The following is an 18,765-nucleotide window of genomic DNA, read 5'->3' as shown; positions in this document are numbered from 1 at the left end:
AATTCAATGAACACTATTAGACCAGATCATTTGATGAAGCAGAGGATCCATGATACCTTCTCAGTTTGTCTTCCATTTATCCCCAAAAAATTATCTTTTATAAACAATAAAAATCCAAGTTCCTTCCTTTTCACAAAGAAACTCATACTTTGTTGCTTTCAAGCATATGCAACGAACTTGTACTGAACAGATAACACAATATTATTGCACAAAAATAGAGGGGCAATGTGTGTCTGTCATAAAATTTGATCATGATTTCCATCAAAATCAATGGCAACATACACACTTTAAAATTCTTTTTCATTGTTGACTGTTCAACTATAGCAAACAGATTTATCCCCAAAAATGTTCTTGAAGTGGAGACTTGGTATTGGTGTGTGAATAATAAGACAGCAATGTACTGAAAACTGTTAAGTCATTTTATTTAAAAATATCTTGAAAATATAACAAGTTATAAGTCTTTACTCTACAGCACATTCTTTCAGCCTCCTCTTTTGGTAATACACTGTGTGCTATGTCCAGATTAAAATGTTATTTAACTGACTAATAATAAATAAAGACACCAATATCTTTAAACATTATACTAATATTTCTTTCTGACACACAATTAAAATTGTACTAAATACAACAATGATCAATTTGAATAGTTACAGCAACATTGGCTACTAGTGTATTTATTTAGTTCAGTAAAACAGAATTTGAATTTTTTTTTATATTGGGCCTACATGCAAATATTTTGAAATACTGGACACATCGATAGCTCATTAATTACTCTTAACACCAAAATCAAAGCTGCCTGCACATCACATAGGTACAATGAAAGTATGCACATTTTATATTTCACAAACTTTAACATTTATTAAAAGCCCTTTAGGAAGATAGAACACACCTTACAGTTTCAATGTATAATTAGAAGACTTTCTGTCATTATTTCAGGCCATGTTGTCCAATGTATCAATTGCTGCCCACACATGTCGCACTGTCAGGAACAGCTGGAAGAGAAAAAAGAAAAGAAAAAAAATTAGAAAGTCGCATAAAATCAAATCAAAAGAGAAGCTTACAAGAAAGCCACAAAACATTTCTGGTGGCATTGAAGCAAATATTGCAAAGATGTTGGGGCCCTCAGCCTCACAGTTGGCTTTTGAAACAAACAAATTACTGCAATGAAATACTTCTTCTTTTCCAAGTTCAATACATTCACAAAAGCACATAACTGAAAAACTAAATATGATATGGCTTCTTTGTTGGAGATAGAGCACTTCCATCATCACAATGTCACAATGAATGGAACAGTTTGATATATCACATGATTGAGTGTCAGATTGACACACGTGGGAAATGGAGGAGGAGGAGGAGGAGGAGGAGGAGGAGGAGGAAGGGGAAGGGGAAGGGGGGGGGGGGGGTGTACGGCATGCAACATCATCAGCGCACTTTGATCATCGCCAGGTTGTGGCCACCTGCTACATAGTACAATTCATCTCTGAGGTCATGCAGCACTGGGCTTTCCACATGACGTATTCTGAAATGTTTGTCACAAGTACATAAATTCAGGAAAAACTGCCATTGCCAGCATTAGCTTCTATCACCTCCAACATTTCATTAAAATTTTATTCGCGACTGTCAATCAGCAACTGTGGAGCATGTTTTATGAATAGAAATAGTCAGTCATCAGCTGCACAAATTTTTATTAAATTACCTTCTTGAATAGTTTCAGCAAATTAATCTGCCACCCTCAGAAGATCATAGAATTAAGCTTACATCTGAAAACAATCATCAAGGTGTTTTGATTTCTTTAGGACTGATGTTCAGTTTTGTTTGACTTATGTTACAGATATGAACACCCTCATTGTGCTTATGTCTTCATACGTTTTTAGGTACACTAGTGCTTGTTGCTTTTTTACATACGTGAAATATTTTATAGTCAAACAATCAGTCTGCTGGTCCAAATCACCACATGTCTTGTGGTTTTTTTAATATTATACTTAAGATATGGAGTATTTTTGTTGCCATATTTTCACATTTTTTATGTTACTTTTTAACTACTTGACAGTACTATGTAAAAATTTTAATGTAGGTACACTTATAATCTGTTTTATTACTCTACATTTATTGTTATTAATCTGCTGTTACTTGTGATCCAGTCCATGAAAATAACTAAATTCTTATTCTATACCCATTTTTTGTAGGACTCTATCGTCCAGAGTTTGCTTGATGATTGCTTTCTGATGTAAGCTTAATTGTATGATCCTCTGAGGAGGGCAAATTAATTTGCCAAAACTAGTAAAGAAGTTAATTTAAGAAAAATTTGTGCAGCTTATGACTGATCATTTCTACTCTTAAAAAGTTTGATTAAAGGTATTTCTGTTGTTTATAATGGAGTGTTACAGTGGACAGATGGGGCATAGTGAGGAAACCAGTCGCCCGTACAATGCTTGAAAACAACTGGAGGGTCCCATACAGGAAGGTCAACTATAGATCAAACATTTAGCTGGGAGAGTATTGGAATTCAGCAAACCCATTCCGACAACACTTCTAGATTACTCCAAGGGATATACCACCAAAAACCACCGTCTGACTATGGAGTACAATGTCACTGTCAGAGCATTGTTGAAGCATGGAAAAAGGTAATGTTCCAGTTGCTGACCTGGCCACAACAGACACTATGCATCTCGCCCATCCTCCACTAGAAAGCAAGCTGGCACCCAATAAAAGATTTGATGACATGCCAACCATGTCATATACCAAACCATTCTGTTCCTTATTGGCAACAGAAACTCTCTCTATCTCCAACACAGCAACCATCTTATATTCACCAGGAACTGATGAAGAAATGAGTCCACATTGTGATGAAAATGGTTCTCTGAAAAAAATAGTAGCAAGCAGCAACAGTACTTAGTACATGTAGATAGTTTTAGTTCAGTTGTTCCATTAAGTGCTTCTATTAGAAATGGGCAGAATGTGTTTATTTGACTGTGTTAACTTCTGCTTTTTTAATTTTTTTAATTGATTGTGTATTTTCCAAGTATTACTGTCACATGAACCAACTTTGTAATGTAGTTTCATGCCATCCCAAGAGCTACTGTTACATGAATAAGTTTGAATTAGTGAATACTGAAAGTCAGTAGAGGTCTAGATGCTAGCCAGTGAGCAGTAGCGAGCAGCAGGACTTTGTCTGCATAGAGCATTTCCAGAACATGAGGCAGAAAAAGAATGGATACAAGTATGAACTGCTGATAATTAACAATCAAGATGTGTATATGCTCACAAGTTATGAGAAGATACTAGACAAGTGGTGTTAATATTTTGAGCAGTTGCTGTAAGCTGAGATTTGGGCATGAAAACTGTGGAAGTCACTGAGGACACTGTGAGAGCTGCAATTAGAAAATTATATAACAGGTAGGATCCCAGCGAGCACAAAATAACTGCAGAGATACTGAAGGCAGGAGGAAAAATCTTTGCGTAGAGCACTATATAATCTCATCCAATGAATATGGGGCTGCAAAGAAATTCCACACAATACGATATTATCTGTAATTATTCCAACAAATAGGGGGGATAGCAAAAGGGATTGTAACAACAACAGAGGGATATTACTGCTGAGTGTGCCATACAAATTCGTCTTTGCTCTTTATGACAGATAAATTAAAACTGTTGACTGAAAAGATGGTTGGGAACTATCAAGAAGGGTTTCACAGAGGAGCTCAACTACAGATAAATTATCTGGTTGGGAGAGCACTGGAATTCAACAGGCCCACTCTGACAATATTTACACATTATTCCAAGAGATACACATTGAGGTGATACATGTCATGGGATACCTCCTACTAATGTGTAGGACCTCCCTTTGCATGGCATAGTGCAGCAAATGGAAACAGCATGGGTACAAGAAGTCCCCAGAGGTCCCCTGCAGAAATACTGAGTCATGCAGCGTCTACAGCCATCCATAATTGCAAAAGTGTTGTTGGTGCAGGATTTTGTGCACAAAATGACCTCTTGATTATGCCCCATAAATGTTTGATGGGATTCATGTCGGGCGATCTGTGTGGCCAAATCGTTCACTCCAATCGTCCAGGATGTTCTTCAAACCAATTGCAAATGGTTGCTACCCAGTGACCTGTTTGGGAACAAGAAGACCATGAATTACTGCAAATGGTCTCCAAGTAGCCGAATACAACCATTTCCCGTCAATGATTAGTTCAAGTGGACCAGAGGAGCCAGTCCATTCCATGTAAACACAGCCACCATCAGCTTGCACACTGCCTGTTGACAACTTGTGTCCATGGCTTAATGGTGTATGCCCCACACTCAAATAACTCCACCAGCTTTTACCAACTGAAATTGGGACTCATCTAACAGGGCCAAAGTTTTCCAATTATCTGGGGTCCAACCAATATGGTCACCAGCACAGGAGAGGCACTGCAGGCGATGTCATACTGCTTATCTCAGGCATTCACGTTGGATGTCCGCTGCCATAGCCGATTAATGCCAAATTTCGCTGTACTGTCCTAAGGGGTAGACTTGTCGTAAGTTCCACATTGATTTCTGTGGTTATTTCACACAATGTAGCTTGTCTGTCAACACTGACAACTACTCGATCGTTAAGTGAAGGTTGGTGGCTACTGCATTGTCTGTGGTGAGAGGTAATACCAGAAATTTGGTATTCTTAGCACATTCTTGACTCTCTGGATCTGGGAATATTGAATTTCCAACCAATTTCTGAAATGGAATGTCCTATGCGTCTAGCTCCAACTACCATTCCACATTCAAAGTCTGTTAAGTGCCGCCGTGTACCCAAAAGCACGTTGGACACCTTTTCACACGAATCACATGAGTAAAAAATGACATCTCCACCTATACTCTGGCCTTTTTATACCTTGTATCTGCATATTTTCATATTGCTATCCCATAATCTTGTCATCTCAGTGTCATACTGTCCACATGCTGACAGTGTACAACATGCTTGAGGAAAATGGGGTACCAAGGAAATTAGTGGGCACAGGGAGAGCATGTAGAGACAAGAGAGTAGGTGAAACAAAAGGAAGAGATATCTGCAGAAATTAAATATACAAAGACACAACTGAGTTACAGACATTGGCTGTGAGTGGGCATTAATGTAAATCAATTTGGAAATTTGAAAATTTATGCCAGACAGACACCACATATCTATAAACACATAAAGCGGTTTGGTATAAAATCAAACTATTTCACCCATATTATTTAACATGGTGCTTGAGAAAGTCATCCAAGAAATGAGCAGTGATGACAAAGGTGCCAATGTTGATGATTGCAGCCTGGCATAGTAAAAACCACAATGATGAAGACAGTGAAGGACCTAGCTCAGAATACAAGCAAAGCCAGTCTCATAATCAGTGCTGAGGAGGCAAATGTGATAAGTCATATCCTGAGAAGCAGGGCAAAGGGCCCCATTCAAGCTGAAGAGCTGTGTATGGCTAAAGGCATGGCTAGACAAAATGTAACCTGCCGGAACTGCCTTGGTAGTGATAGGAGGCAACTCTGTCGCACCATGCTACATGTGCAAACTACTAATGAGGTTCCAGCCATTTCCACAGCATGACAACCGACGCAGCAACAGTAGCTGTTACAGCCAGCTGCTCTTGCCTGTGTGACGTCCCTTGTTGCTGTACACACAGGCCATCCACTACGGCATGATCCGCACTGGCAGTCCGCATTCTGTTTGGCCAGGCCTTACATTAAAAAGCTTCTTAACTTGGCATTTGGTTTAACAACCCCAGAAACTCAAAGCTGGATATAAAACAACTTGCTATTAATTAATCCAAAATATACTTCAACATGAAAAAGATAATGACATCACATACACTCTGTGACAAAACCAAACTCAAAGCATTTACAGCAAGAATAGTTCCAGTGATGTTACATGAAACAGAAACCGTCTGTCCCACAAGGGTGGATGTTGAGAAACTCTTGAAGAAAGTCTTTGGTGCAGAGAAAAAGGAGGAGCTACGAGAACTATATGAATTGATGTTGCAGTTAAACACTCTCCAGCAAATCTGGCTTGCAGACCTTACCATAGTGAAGTAAAACCAGAGCTGGTGGGAAGTCCTGAAGGAACACTACTATTAGGCAGACAGAAACCAATGAAGGGGTGAAATCATGAGAGGCCTACATCAGATGGGAGTTGAGTCAAACAGGATGCGAACAGTTCACAAGTGCGGTCACTGAAGGCAGATTGCATGGTTGGCACATGATCTCAAGTTTGATGAACACTGGTTGAGTACACAAACAAGCAAGTAAGTGTTCATATATTTTATGAACCTTGGTGTCATGTGATCCTAGTAGCACACACCAGTTCAGGTAGCTTTAGCCCCAATTGTTGCCTCAGTGTTTTTGGTCGTTCAGACATCACAGCTTTAGATCCTTTTAATTATTTAACATATTTAATTAGATCTATTTAGAAGTAAAATATGCCTTGGAACTGTGCTTTACATATACAGATACAAGGAGACTCTGTCTCACAGTCCAAAAACAAGTAAAAACTACACACTGGATGTGGTCCACAAGCTTCAGACTGCTGCTCAGGGCTGTAGTAGTGATGTGATCTCTTAGGCAATAGCTGTGGCACATCTCATGCCATACCCATCATTTGAAAACCTTAAAGTTGCTGTGCCTCCAAAAGTATTTGATCTGGACAGTTTGTCTTGTGAGTCAGAGAGTGAATGTCAGACAGTGGTAGGTGAAGTTGGTGACCATGCCATAGTGATAGGGGGTAATTTCTATCTGCCACCTACAGACTGGGAGATGCATCCTTTCAGAATGAGAGATAGGGACAAAGAGTCTTGTGACACTATACTAAATGTACCATACTTACCCAATTATAAGATGAGGTTTTTCCAAAATTCACCATTTGAAAAATACAGGGTCATCTTATATTCGCAGATTAAACTACTGCTGCTAAGATTAACATTGTTTACTTGAGTATGTACGAATGGCATTCATTAAACAATTTGGAAGGAAAGGACTGGGCAAATGAACAGCTTTGCATTCAAACAGCTTCAAGATTTCCCAATATGCCAAAGTGATTGATACAGTACTGATGTTCCTCAATCAATCATGTCACATTTGACTCGTGCTGCATTAGTGCATGGTATATGTGAGAAACTATAAACTAACCACTGCAACAATCTATTTCTCTGCCTAAAATTTGATAATCTTTTGAAACACAGGAGGAAATAGCACTAAACTGTATCATCCTACAGACGGTTGTTGTATCTGAACAGGTTTGCAATGAAAATTCTCATACATGTATGGATACATCTACAAACATTAACGTCACTTTTTAAGTGAAGGTAACATTCAAAAGTGGGTATGTTGTTCAAAAAACACTACTAGATTCTGAATCCAGATCACTATGTTATTTGATTATGCGAGAATGTATTGATTTATTAAGCAGGTTGAAAAAGAGAAATCTGATCACTGTTCATGTATCAGAATACAGGGTAAAAATGTTATCTTTTAATCAGCTATAGAGCATAATGGTGACATTTAGATGACAGATGAAGGAAAATTAATCCAGAATGAAATGTATAATAAATGAAATCATTCCTATTAAACTGACTGTGATTCTTGCAGGGAAATATTGCAATGGCAAGACCTGTTGTGGAGATAGTACCAACAGACATCAGTAGATCACGGGACAGGCAGAAGTTCAAGAATTGGACTAAATTGTGATTGCGATCTTTTATTTATGTATTAGTTGCTGTTGCTACATATGACTTGCACCCTAGAAGATACTGCAGTCTGTGTTTCATAGTTGCTCAAGCACAGTGCTATGAAAGGATTGGAGGGGGATAATGTTACCAGCTTGGCTGAGAACTAGTTGGATGGCAGGAGGGGATTAGTGAGCAGGCATAAATTACATCATGTTGCCAACCATGGGAATGTATAATGTGTACTCTGGCCTTTTAGAAACAGCTACCACATTTAAACTGCAGTTTGACAGAATCCATTTGTGGATGGAATTGAATTGACTTTAAAATTGGACATATACTGAACTGTAGTATTCATTTCTGCAGGTGACAGTAAAAGTCTAGACAGGGATTAGTGGTGTACTTACATATTTTTTTGCCCAATGTTGTCAAAGCTCACTGTGATGTTTGACAGAAACGAAAGAGGGTGGTGTCAGCTGTTGGTTCTACACTACCAATGAAAGAGCAGTAGGCAGACGATATGTTTGGAAGCATGTGACAGAGTAACATTCTCAGATCAGTATAGAACCAAAATCCAATATGTATTTGGATAAAAACATCTGTGTTCTCAGGTCCCACAGCAACAACCACCTCAGAAATTGCGAAATATTCAGAAGAAACAGCCAAATATTTGTGACAACAAGAACATAAATTTCACAGCTGTGCCATTAGGATGATGATGATGATGATTAAAAATACTCACACCACAGATGAGTTAGTAAGTGAAAAAAGTAGAAAAAATTGTCCACAAATTAATGTAAACCATTTCTTTCTGATTATTTTACTTCTCCTTGTTTTATCATAATGTAGACAACCAATAAATTGCATTAATTTAGAATAAGTATAAAGTTAACTTTTTAGACAGATACTTTGTCAATAAAACAGTTTATAACTTTGATTAGTCAGTACGTATTAAAAATAAATTTTTCTCAAGAAGCCTCTTGAGAAAAAAAAGGGGGTTGTCTTATAATCAGGGTCATCTCATATTCAGGTAAATATGGTATTTTCTGAAAATTATTTGGAGCAGTTGGTGAGACATTCCACCTTTGAGGAAACGTTGTTGGATGTTCTGGCAATAAGCAGGCCTGAACTTTTTCATTCAGTGATGACAAGGTTATTGTAGCATTAAATGTGAACATTTCAGATTAAGCTTGGCCTTTTTTTTTTATAAATATCAACTGAAATGCAAATTGTGTAACCAGTTCCATTTATTATATTACATTTTCTGCTACATATTTTGGAGGATTAGATCTCCATCATTTTATTTACAAACTGACGAAATCCACTGAATATTTGTACTTTTATTTGTCTCCAAAGGAATTGCAAAGTTGAAAAATTCATCAGAATTTCAAGCACATATAGAAAGCAAATTTAACAGCTAATTGCACTAAGCATTTTTATAAACTCCTACAGAACTGTGCCATACCACAAAAAATGTATAGAGGAGTTGCCACACAGCCATCAGTGAAGGACAAATCATAGACCTTGCTTCCATCAACGGACAGCATTCTGAGCTACATTGTTCGGAAGGTGGCATGCCTAGATGCCAGCATCCGTACAGATGTCTCTTGAGGAACATCTGTACACCAGTGTCCGTGAGCAAGGTCACTCTTCAATGAAACTGGAAACAGCTCCACCCATGTTGGTCCTACCAACTGCCATCCCTGCCACCAACAGAGAATGACCATTTGACACGGCCAAAAATACGGCACCAATGACACCACCCCTATTCACTGTACACGGACAGCCAACATCACCTTAACTTTATGACTGCTTAACTTACTCCCATGCCTGAACAGCCTTATGAAACCCCTGTATGTTCATGCTGCTGTAACTCGCATCCAGAGGTTGGCCTATCATTGGAATCAAGAACAAGGACATCAAGATGATGCTAAAGCCAACTTATACAAAAATCATTGGTTTGATGGAATTACATTTTCCTGGAGACATATGAGACTCAACTTTATCTTTGATAAGTAATGAATTAAAGTAATGAATTAAAATTTGTGCTAATGCCAAATGGGCAGAGTACATAAGTTGATGTTTGTGTTAGAGCATTGGACTAGGGTAATCTGTGCAGCTGTATGAGTCACAATGGCATGATGGTGCAGTGGTTAGCACATCTGCTTTGTAAGCAGGAGACCTGGGTTCAAGCTCCAGCCTTGGCACCAATTGTATTTCTTTACTTCAGCTTCTATCCTTATTGAACAAAAGTAATTGTTTGAACAGTTACACTACAGCCACCATGACCAACAAAATCCCATCTCATCAATGGACTGACAACTCAACACTGCTTCTTCAACGAAACCCAGCACAAACCAAGGCATTATCTTATGCTGTGTGTCCATTTCAGTGGGGAACTATGCTATATTGATAGATAATAACAAAACCAGTCATGTAGCAATGAAGACTACAATCCTGGTGATATTGCTGCGAAGACCACATGACTGGTGACCGCAATTACAGAGTAGTATTAAATTCTTCAACTGCTGTTGCTATTATGGGCAGTGCTTGTATTACAGACTATACATGGACTTTGATTCTGGATCACTACTACATGATTGTACTGTGCTGTATTTACTATGATTATAGAATAAATCACACTCAAGATAATGCAAATATCAAAGACATTCTCAAAATATGAGTACAGGTTCAGGGCCTGGGACTTGATGGGTCACAGAAAAAAAGGAAAGTAAGTTTAGAATTTAATGTTACACCAACAAACCTTGTTAAGAAAAATTTATTAAATACTGTGAATATTTCTTCAAAATCTAGATTTTTTTGAGACACTGATGACTTTTTGTGAATTATTACATTAAAGGAGAGAATAAATTCTGAAGTACATGCAGAAACGTCACACAATCAAAGAAATTTTGTGCTGTTCAAGGTGTACAGAGGCACATGCATGGATAGTATCTTTTGGGACTTTACATGTATACTACTAACAGAGGCAACAATTATTATGAAATATTCAGCAATGTTGTAGCAGACAATGTTCATGAGATTTGCTGAACTATACTGTCAAAGATTCCCAGACTGTGATAAACTGTGGTCAGCTATGAGTGTTCGAGCACTGCAGTTAAAGAACAGCACTATGATATGGCAATGAAGGCAAAAGGCCAGTCACTACTTTGCATTGAAATTCATGGAAAGTATATTAAGACATCTCAGCTGCAAAATGTATAACATGTGAAATACTATTGTAAATTATTTCCGATTACTCCTTGTAGACAAGTTGTAGGAATTCTGTGAGAAGGTGCTTCATATAGGGCTTTCTTCAATATATTTCCATTTTCTTGCAAGTATTCAAAATGTTCACTCCTACATAGCTCCACAATTTTTAAGATTCTCACATTATTACTCACTACTGAGCTAGAAACTTTGGTTGTAAGGGTTTGTACCTAAGTTTGAGTAGTTTCTGAGGTGGTAACAGAGAAACTTTTTATTTATATGCCTCTCACAATTTTAATGTCCCGTAACACACAGCCCATGTCCAAGGTCCACATGCAATAACCACTCATAGACAACAGGTGGCAACACTAGCAGTGGTGGGTATATAAAGTGTGTTGCCTGTGGGGAAGAGAGGCAGGGTTGCAGAAACAGTGCAGTCGTTGTTATTAGATCAGAGCATGACCATTGGCTTCCAGCCCAAGACTGGTAGCATTTTCAAAGAGACTATTTGCATGCTGCTGTGGTTGCAGTATACCATTCATGGCAAAATGGCGCTATTCAAAGTCCGCACAATGTAGTGCACCATGAATCATAGATCACAGGGGTGACGCCTGCAGAGACGTGTACAGATGAATAGACATGTAACTGTTAAGCAACAGACCTCCCAGAAGAACCAAGGGACTACCAACAGTGTCTCCTCAATGACCATTCAACGAATATTGCTGCATATGGGCCTCTGCAGCAGATGCCTGGTTCGCACACCCATGCTGAATGTGGATCATCAGCAATGAAAGCTGGCATTTGTATGCCAGTGCTGCAACTGAGTGTCCACTGAGTGGCGACAGGTGACCTTTTCAGATGACAGACAATGAATGGCATGAAATGTCTGAAAGCAAACATCTTGCAATGATTGCCAAGAGTGTTCAGACCAGAGAACAGAGAATTATGGTCTGGGGAATTTTCTTTTTGTAGTACTGAACAACACAATAGATCAACAAAGTATGCATCTGTTCTTGGGGACCATGTCCACCCGTACATGCAGTTTGTTTTCCTTCGGCACAATGGCACTTACCTGTGCACGACAACACAGCTCGCATAGCTCGAAGAGCACCAGGATGAGTTTACACCATACCACACCCTCCCCTCCCAGGTTCAAACCCAATCGACAACCACCACGATTGAGCTGTTCATGCCATAGATCCTAAACTGAGAAACTTAGCACAGTTTGCCACGGCACTGGAGTCACCATAGGTCCACACCTTCCAGTACCTCGCTCACTACCTGCCTGCACTTCTCACAGTGGTAACCACTGCAAAAGGTGCATATACAATTTTTTGACAAGAGGTCACATTAAAGTAACTGGACCGCATATAATTTACAAGTACTTTGTTTATGCATGTTTATAGTTACAGTGCTAGCAGCATCATTATAAATGTTCTATGGGCCATAGCAAAAACAACATCCAATAGTTCAGTGTGTGAGATTCAATCACTAATTACATGGCTGCCAGTAACTGAAGAAAATCAAGAAAAATAATAAGTACAGTACAAGAATTGTCAACATGGAGACTTGTCTGAATGCCAGCAAACTTTAGTGGACATGATTGTTTTGTTGGTGTGTATTTACCTTCAAATTTGAATTAATGGCTCTGCCTTTAACTGTTACATTGGACTTTGAACAAATACAATAAGTGTTACAACTACAGTTACTTATGGCTCTGCCTTTAATTGCTTCACTGGCTCTCAAACACATACAATAAGTGTTATCATTTCAGCTGCTTATTTCATAACTGAAATTATTCATAGCAGAACAGTTCGACATTATATATTTGTTTTCAAAGTAATTGTGCAGCACACGACACTGTCATAAGCAGGTAAAATGTCAAGACAACATTTTTAATCTGCCGCTTGCTGGAGATACATCACGCACAGTTCATTGTACTGTATTCATTACATACAGAGTCTTCCTTAATATGAAAAGTTTCTTCAATTTTTCCATGGATCACTAACACACAGCAAATCACTAAAACTAATAAGCAGACAACATAACTTTTCCAGCATTCACAAATAAACCTGACATACAGTGCATTTCCACAGATTAAAAGCATAAATAATTACCTCTCTTAACCACAGCTCATCAGCTAGTAGCTCATTGAGGATTTCCATACTGTCTTTGCTTGGGTTGGAAGAGCGCTTGTCTGCAACCCTCTTTGCACACTCTACATACATATGGTATTTTTGGTGAGCTACCTTATTATACAGCTCAACACGTGACACACACACTTTGCAAAGGAGGAAATCCTGTAAAGGCCAAAATTATGTAAATAAATTCTAACACATTTTAGGTTACATTTAATTGATACATGTAAACCCCATTCTCTGTTGCACAGTTGTCTGAGGGGACTTAACAGATTTTTTTATACATTAATTATTGAATTGGCTCCCTAGCCTGATGTTTGGTATTTTCAAAATTCCATATTCCATAAAAATATTATAACAGGTTGCTAAAGACATGGAGACTTTTAAAGCAAATAATGTCTTTATTACAAAAAGTCAAGAGCAAATATTATGAATCTGCAGCATTAAATACAGACTCCCATACTAATTTTACAATAACAGAAATTCCAGATAAAAACAAATGAGAAAAAACAAAAATGATGAAATACAACCATTCATTGGTAACTGAATGATTCGTGGTACACAGAAACACAAAACAGCATAGCGATGGTACTAGATTTCAAGCTACTACCTTTTTTGTAGATTATGTACACACACACACACACACACAGTGACAGTGACACCATATAGCATCCACCTATGGAGGAACTGGTTGTCGGAGGGATTGCTTGTGCTGACTGGATTGAGGGAAGGTGTGTAGCAACTGAGAGAGAATAAGATGTACTGGGTAAGGAGGTGATGGGGAGGTTAATAGAAATTCACTAGACTGAGAGGGAGGGGAGGTTTGTGGAGAAAGGTTTGGTCAGGGGAGACATGGTGTGGAAAGTGACAGGAGAGAAAGAGTGAGGATACAGCTATTGCATGGGTTGGGAATTTTCATAGATTTACGATAGGCAAAGAGATGTGAGGGGGCATAGCAAGGAATCAAACTGCCGTGGGTATTAAATAGTTCTTTAAGGAGACCACACCCTGCCTATCTAACCCATGCTAATTTAGGCAAGTACTTGACCCATTTCTGAAAAAACAATTACCTTATTATTTTTACTGTATGTTACATGATGCTAATAGAGTCAACTGTACTAAAATCTACTTTATCCACTTTAGTTTTTAAGAAATACATTTTTAAATTCATTAACAAAAAATATTAAGTTTTTTCTGCAGAAAATATTTTTTGTGAACTTCCTAATGGGGGAATATTAATGAATGTAGTACCAGAGGTTGCTTTTTATGTTATGCAGAGTCTGTGAAAATTTCATTCATTTATCTATGATAGTTTCTGATATAATGGGTCATATGTACTGAAAATTTTAGTTTGCAGGAAATTGACTTTCACAAATCTCAAAAGTTTTTCTTTACTTACAGTTAATTAAAACTGTCCTGCTGCATATGATGGCCTTTCTTTGGCCTCTAGCAGGTCTTCCAGCTACTTTTTCACCTTCCTGGATGTTTTTCTTGCTTTCTTGGCCATATTAGATGCAGATCTTTCTGCATCGGCTATCCTCATTTTATCGCAGTGTTGCAGCCCAGTAATCATATTTTCACCAGGATTAATTCCCAGCTTTTTCACTACCCAACACTTTCCAATATTAGCAATGTTGCACCCCAGTAATCATATATTCACCAGGATTAATTCCCAGCTTCTTCACTACCCAACACTTTCCAATGTTAGCACAACTGAATGTAATAACAGCATCATGAACTCCTAGTTTCATTGTATGCAAGCCCACAAATACAGTTTTAGGATGGCAGTTCCAAATTATGCTGTTGAAACATTCATTTGAGTTCTGTGTCTGCCCATGCAGACATTTCCTTAGACCAAGTCTCTGAAAATAGGTTTAATTGCTGTAATTTGAGTTCTGTGTCTGCCCATGCAGACATTTCCTTAGACCAAGTCTCTGAAAATAGGTTTAATTGCTGTAATAACAGCAGCAGGAAGAGGATGCTGGTGAGGATAAGATTCTCCAGTTGCCTGAGCCCTATTGTATTTGCACCACGAATTTTCTCGTGATGGACACAATCCATGACATGGCTTACCATCTGTAGAGGACTTATGGAAGAATATGGCCCAAACATCTCTCTTCATTGTCTCCAGATTTTCTTTATTTCTCCTAATTGCTGGCCCATAGTATACCTGCAAGTTTTGTATTTCAGTTTTAGTTAACCGACTCTGTCCGGTCAACAATTTTCCATCTTCTAATTTTTTTCCTTTCATAACAACAGTTACTTTTCTTAGCTTTGTTCCCAAACGTTTTTGAACATGGCCTATACATTCTATTTTGCTAATAATGGCATCTCCATATGGCTTAGAGTTCACCACATTGTCGTATGCCTTACTGTCACCATCACCCAAATATTTGGTGTACGATATGCCTCTTGTTTCTACGGAGCAATGAAATATTTGTTGTACTCCATGAACTTCCATACCACCACTTGTTCCTCTAAAATTAGCCACACAGTTGTGTTCTTTATGTTCTTTGACTTTACAACATTTGCAATATTTAGACATTATCTCCTAATCTAACACTTTACCGGTGACTACACTCGTGGCAGTCATTACTCCATTCAGAGAAGTATGTCCTCTTTTCTGCCAACTTCCATCACGTACAACTGCAATATCCGAACATCCATCATTTTCTTCCATTGCTTCCCTAGCAGCAAGTTTCATGCTTTCCTCACTGACCTCACATACAGCTTTCTCTAATATTGCAGTCAGTTTTTCAAATTTATTTGGTGGTTGATGGAAGTTCATCACTGAACAAAATGTTCTCCCTGCAGCCATGCCCTTGCCAATGGATCGTAAGGCATAAACTGATCTAGTATTGATTTCATAAGGGCCACTTGCATCAGGTTTTGACGAACTCATAAATGAAATCACAGCTGAGCATTTAGTGCAAATTAAATCCAAAGCAATTGCTAGGCCTTTTCTCCCACTGGCACTCACACATTTTCACACACTGTGACTCACCACTGTCTACATTGTACTTCAAATTTAGAAATTATATCTGATAATATTCTCAAATTTATAATAATGTTACTGTACCCCTTGTCACTTACAGTAAATTTGTTGTAACTCTTTTGAAATGTTGAGAGCTTCTTTGATGATGCACTTGTTGAAGAATTACAATTAGAAACATTGTTGCCAGGCGACATAACCTCTTGTACAGAAAGATTTCTAAACTTGTTTCCTCTAAATTGTCGTTTCTTGAAAATGCCTTTACGTTTTGTCATCTTCAATAAACACACCAAAACACATGTAAATAAGCACTGCAAACGTAAGTGTAACAACTACTCGCAACCACACTTGAACAAAACTAACCGCGTATTTGAAAGCGTGTTGTTTACAAACAGCAGAAACAAAAGGATACCATTTTTTTTTTTCCAGCAAAATCCTTTTCAGAGTACTTTAATAAAACCTTAATCTATTGAAATGTGATGAAAACCAAAAATTGATTTTTTTCTACCTGAGCCACGGTGTGGTCCCCTTAAGTCACTGGTGTTGTGTTGTACAGCATGTTAAGCAACTGAACTGTCAATTTTGGCATTCGCCACAGTTTTGCAGTGCCCATTAAAGTGAGTAGGCAGCTGGTTAGTTCTCTTCATATAGAATGATGCACAGTAATTGCAGTACAGTTTGTATACAACGTGGTTACTATACATGAAGCACTGACTTTAATGAGACAGGAATTGCTGATTGTGTCGGAAACTGGTGTATGGTATACTTTAGGTCTGTGCCTGGGTCAGCCACAGTGAAATGAATTACTATGAGCAGAGAAAGCATTGGGATGGATTAAGATATTGTGTATGTTTGGTGGATAATGTAGTACTTTGGTTGATGATGAGAGGGATTTTGGGTACAATACCCCTCATCTCAGGGCACTATAACACGTAGCTGCAGCTTCAGCGATGGAACTGGCTGTATTTTTCAAGACTTGGATAGTACTGGATCATAATAGGAGTGCTGATCAGAGACTGGTTCACAGTGGTGACAGGTTTGTTGGTGTTAGAAGAACAGATAATACAGGAAATCTGTTTCTGGACTATATGTGCAGGATGCTGCATATTTTTAAAGGCACTGATAATGACATCAGGATATTGGCTAATCCTGCACTCCACTGCATACGAAGCACCAATGGGCACCAAGGCTGTAACATAGAAGTTTTACACCGTATCTCCTTACCTTCTGTGATGCCAACTTGGGGTCTGGAGGACAGCCCTCAAGAGTTGTTCTGTCATATGGCTGGCCATACATTTGAACACGGGCTGTGGCACTACTGTGTTCACAGGCAATGCAGGGCATTGCACCTTCCCCATCACCATCTGTTGGCTCATCAATTACATTGAAACACGGCCAAGTTCCAACACTAGTTCTTAGAGTGTTTGGCCACTTGGCAATCCTTAAAAGATGTTCCATTCTCTCTTCTGTTACTTCATCAACTGTCTTTAAGTTTGTTAAAAAGTAATCATCTACAGAGAGACAGAAGAAAATGACTTTTTTCCTCAAGTTTCTTGTATACAATTCAACAATGCATTGTTGCTCAACAAAATTGGAACCAATTATTAATTAACCAGTAACTACAAAAAGCTACATCAACTAGAGAACTGGTAATATGAAAACATATAAAATACATTTCTTGCCAACATTACACTCACTAGCTATAATAATATTGCTACATTCTTGGAGATTGACAGAGACACAGAATAGGAACCCTTGGAAACTGCAAACTATGAATATCGTAGCCAATGGGGCTGACAGTGGTGTATCAAGTGGGCCACACCTCTTGCAACATTCAGTAGCAGTATTGATGTAGATCTATGTGAGAGAGTCATTTAGATGAGAACTGTTCATAAGAAATATTTTATCTTTTCTCCATGGATTCAACTTTAAAATTTCTATCTACCAGCCATTTGTGATCCTACACAAGGTTCTCTGAATTCTTTTAATCTTTCCTTTCAGGGCAAATTTTGTAACAGAGAGAAATTGTGTGACATTTAGAAGTAGTTTAATCAGTTCCTGCTGTTGTGAAACTTACTGGCACATTAAAACTGTGTGCCGGACCACGACTCGAACTCGGGACATTTGCCTTTCGTGGACAAGTGCTCTACCATCTGAGCTACCCAAGCACAATTCATGACCCATCCTCACAGCTTCAGTTCTGCCAGTACCCCGTCTCCTCCCTTCCAAACAGAAGCTCTTCTGCGAACCTCACAGAACTAGCACTCCTGGAAGAAAGGAAGAGCTTCTGTGAAGTTTGGAAAGTAGGAGATGAGGTACTGGCAGCATTGAAGCTGTGAGGATGGGTCGTGAGTCGTGCTTGGGTAGCTCAGATGGTAGAGCAATTGCCTGCGAAAGGCAAAGGTCCCGAGTTCGAGTCTCAGTCCAGCACACAGTTTTAATGTGCCAGGCAGTTTCATATCAGTGCACATTCCGCTGCAGAGTGAAAATCTCATTCTAGTTCCTGCTGTTGTTAAATATATAATTCACAATCCTCACTGTCTCTGAACCACAATAAAACAGGAAATGTATGTAAGTATTCTAATCCCTCTTCTGTTTGCTATGAATCTGTTATGCAAATTTTTTTGCTACACAACCACAACATTGTGTAACTGATATACAGTGAGAATACTGCATTTTCCATAACAGAATGCAGCACAAATACTGGTCTTCTTGCACTGCAAGTAACTTTCATATCATT

General features: G+C 38.5%; 1 protein-coding gene and 1 non-coding gene across 3 annotated transcripts in view; one reads left to right on the top strand and one right to left on the bottom strand.

Annotated features, from left to right (window-relative positions):
* Positions 1-398: 398 nt before the first annotated feature.
* The window catches only part of LOC124605480, a 136,674-nt gene continuing 118,307 nt past the window's right edge, over positions 399-18,765 (bottom strand). For both annotated transcript variants that reach the window (XM_047137201.1, XM_047137199.1), the window contains 3 exons: positions 17,250-17,536; positions 13,013-13,195; positions 399-992 (listed from right to left, as the gene is read on the bottom strand). In XM_047137201.1, coding sequence (XP_046993157.1) covers positions 933-992; positions 13,013-13,195; positions 17,250-17,536 — 530 coding nt within the window. In that variant the 3' untranslated portion in view covers positions 399-932. The remainder of the gene's footprint in view (positions 993-13,012; positions 13,196-17,249; positions 17,537-18,765) is intronic.
* Trnat-ugu lies at positions 9,821-9,892 on the top strand. Its single transcript has one exon. It is a non-coding gene; the product is annotated as a tRNA-Thr (tRNA).

This window comes from Schistocerca americana, chromosome 3 (genome assembly GCF_021461395.2).
Source record: "Schistocerca americana isolate TAMUIC-IGC-003095 chromosome 3, iqSchAmer2.1, whole genome shotgun sequence".
NCBI lineage: Eukaryota > Metazoa > Arthropoda > Insecta > Orthoptera > Acrididae > Schistocerca > Schistocerca americana.
Note: the sequence above shows the minus strand (reverse complement) of the source record. Positions and strands in the feature narration are given on the sequence as shown.